Genomic DNA, 3,552 nt, shown 5'->3' on the forward strand with positions numbered 1-3,552 from the left:
GACTATTATGTCTAACAGAGAGAAACGTTGGTGATTGATTTGTACATTAGTTTTTCTTAGGGACTAAAATGTCCGTTTTTAAAATTTTTGGAGACTGATCTGGGTAATTACTCTGCCGGAAAATGAACTGAGGGGGACTGATTTGTCTGCTGGAGTAAAACCTTGGGGACTGATCCGTGTATTAATTTTTCTTGGGGACTAAAATGTCCAATTCTAAAATCCTCAGGGACTGATTTGGGTAATTACTCTAAAGATTAATAGTGAAATTAGTTTTTAAAAAGTGAGTTATTTTTCAAATTGGTGTGTTTTACTTGAATAAAATAAAAGAGAAAAATATTTACTCAAATGCAACCATTGCAATTCCTTTACTTGCATGTCCTTATCAATTATTATAAGCAATAACTTTAAAAAAATAGATAAATTAATATTGATCATCATAGAATCAAAATCTTACCTAAGGATTGTTTAATTTTATTTTATATTGTAAAGTAGTCACACAAAAATACAATTACCTTGAGAATTTAATTTTTATAGGGAATATTTTTTGTGTTTTTTATTTTAATGTCGAAATAATCTAAATTTTTTCTTCTTTATAGTTTTAAAAATGTTGTCAATCTTAGTTCACTACTTTATATTTGAAGATAATAAAGTTTTGCCATTTTAAACAATACATTTTTTTATTGTTATTATTATTAACAGATATTGCACTAAAATATTCAATTGTGGCAACAAAAATACAACCTTAAATATTAGTTTGGATTGTCTTATTTATGTAAAAATAATATTTTTTAATAAAATATTTTTATTCAATTTTAAATTTATTTAGATACATCTTTTAAGAAAAATATTTTTATTACAAAAAAACAAATTATTATTTTTAAAGCCAATAATACCTTATTTTAAAAAAAAAACAAAAAAATGCTTTTAATACTTAAAAATTCTTTTTAAAAAACATATCCAAATGCGAAATAATTTTTTTTATTAAAAAATATCTTTTAAAAAAATATAAAAAAATAAATACTTTTTTTCAAAAACCATCCTAATTCTCATATAAAAAAAAAAAAAAAACAGCATACAAAATAATTATTTAAATAATATGAAACTTCAATAACTTTTTCCCTACGATCACAAGTTTCCTAAGCAAATTGGCAAAAAGCAAGTTCCATTCCCTAACACTATAAAATGGCCTAAACAAACCTCAATTTTCCTCATAACAAACTCATCAATCATCCTTATTTCTCTGTTGATTATCCTATTTCAATCAAAATCATTTTCTTCCCAAAATGGCAAACTTGAAAACTACAACTACTCTGTTCTTCGTCTTATTCTTAATTGCCATGACTTCATTACCATCAATAACTCTCTGCGATGAAAACCTCATAGAAAGCACTTGCAGGAAAACACCAAACTTCAATCTCTGCGTTCAATCTCTTAAAGCATTCCCCGGAAGCGCCAGCGCCGACGTCAGAGGCCTGGGCCTAATAATGGTGAAGGTGATGCAATCAAAAGCAAATGATGCCATTAACAAGATTCGTGAGCTTCAACGAAGTGGACCAAGTCCAGCACTGACTTCTTGTGCAAGCAAGTATAACGCAATTGTGGTTGGTGATATACCAGAAGCCAATGAAGCTTTTTCGAAAGGTATGCCTAAATTTGCAGAAAATGGAGCAAATGATGCTGCTAATGAAGCTACCTTTTGTGAAAATGGATTCAATGGGAGATCACCTCTCACCCAACAGAACAATGCTATGCGCGATGTTGCTGCTATTACTGCTGCTATTGCTAGACAGTTACTTTAGTTAATTAGTTAGTTAATTAGATTCAATAAATAATACATGCTTCTTTCTGCTATCAGAAATCTGGAACGTGGTGTTCTCCAATAATGTATGAATAGCATATCGTAGTGATTTTTCAATTTCTCATGTGTTTCCAATACCATAAGATATTTAATTTTGTCATGTTACAATTAAAAATGAGCCAAGCCATTTCTGATATATGTTTAACTTGATTCATTAACAGTTGAATTGAGTAAGATAGTAAACTGAATTTAACATTAAGAATTGAACTCATATACTAAGTGGATTAAATTTTAATTTAAAACAATAAATTTCGATTGGGTAAATAAGTAACTCATATAACTCAAATGAGTTATAGTTCAAATAGCATATTCTTCCCATACTCATCTAAGAAGTTGTGTGTTCGAGTCTCCATATTTTTTATAAAAAAAAAAAACAAAAAACAAAAGATAAGTAATTCATATGTTTGAATAAATCTTCGGATTCAAATTTTATTGAGTATATAGTTGTCTATTGGTTGATAATTAACGAAGATCAGATGTGTTTGAGTTCACAATTAGCTTCAAGTTTTTTGTAAGTACAAATTTTGATTATAGTTAAATTTTGGTCATGTAAATTTCGCATTTTTTCTATTACTATTTAACGTAAATAATAATTAGTGTATGTACCATTCCGATGCCCGACAAATATTTATTTAATTTATGTTTTTATTAGTATTTCGTAATTTGATTCTTTATTATTTAATTTATACGAAAATCATTAGGAGCCGTAAGTCATTCTTTTGATTATTCTCTTAATTTTTAAATTAAAAATTTGTATTTTTTACCTTTTCAATGTTTTAAAAAAATGTTATATTTACATTTTTATTCATTTAAATATTAGAGGATAAATTAGATCTTTAATCATTAGTTATATTTTATTATTCTAAAATGAGTATTTTTTTAATGAATAATTAGTTAATTAATTCAAATAATGAAGCGTATATATTTTATTTGCAAATCATATTAAGTACAGTTGATACTCAATAAAAGAAAAATAAAAATTAGATTTATTAGAATGATTGTCAATGTATAAAATTTTAGTCATTAAATATCAATTTTCGTATAATTCTAAAAGATTTATTTTTCTAAAATATTCTAAGAAGGGTATGGATACTAGTTTTAGTACGCGCTACATCAACAATTTTAACACAAGAATACAACCTATTGTAATATAATATAATACAATGATATTATTTTTTAGGTTTTATTCTTTGATAGATATTTGATGAATAATTAATTCAAACAATGAGATATATATATTTTATTTACAAATTATATTAATTAAGGTTGATACATAATAAAAGAAAGATATTTCTTAGATTTATTAGAATGATTTATATTTAGTAAAATTTTAGTCATTAAATGTCAATTTCTGTATAATTCCAAAAAAAATACTTTCCTAAAATATTATGAGAAGATAAAGTTATGCACCACATCAATATGAAGTCAGTATATTACATGTTGTAAGATAATGATAATATAATAATATTATTTATAAATTTTATTCTTTAATAAATATTTGACTAATTAATTCAATCAATGAGATATATATATTTTATTTATAAATCATATTAATTAAGGTTGATACACAATAAATGAAAGATATAAATTAGATTTATTTACAATTATCAGAATTTTAGTCATTAAATGTTAATTTTTTTTATAATTCCAAAAAAATATATTCCTAAAATATTTTGAGAAAAGAGATGTATGCA

At 24.7% G+C, this 3,552-nt stretch overlaps 1 protein-coding gene across 1 annotated transcript; it reads left to right on the forward strand.

The window, feature by feature from the left end:
• The first annotated feature begins 1,158 nt into the window (after positions 1-1,158).
• LOC148578790 (cell wall / vacuolar inhibitor of fructosidase 1-like) lies at positions 1,159-1,966 on the forward strand. The gene has a single exon (XM_088500029.1). The coding sequence runs from the start codon at positions 1,284-1,286 to the stop codon at positions 1,797-1,799; it is 516 nt and encodes a 171-aa protein (XP_088356155.1). The 5' UTR covers positions 1,159-1,283; the 3' UTR covers positions 1,800-1,966.
• Positions 1,967-3,552: the final 1,586 nt, after the last annotated feature.

Source organism: Arachis ipaensis, chromosome B1 (assembly GCF_059453495.1).
Source record: "Arachis ipaensis isolate K30076 ecotype BB chromosome B1, ASM5945349v1, whole genome shotgun sequence".
Lineage (NCBI taxonomy): Eukaryota > Viridiplantae > Streptophyta > Magnoliopsida > Fabales > Fabaceae > Arachis > Arachis ipaensis.

What these genes read in the sequence shown, in the direction of transcription:
- LOC148578790 (XM_088500029.1), top strand. Translation starts at nt 1,284, where the DNA reads ATGGCAAACTTGAAAACTACAACTACTCTGTTCTTCGTCTTATTCTTA.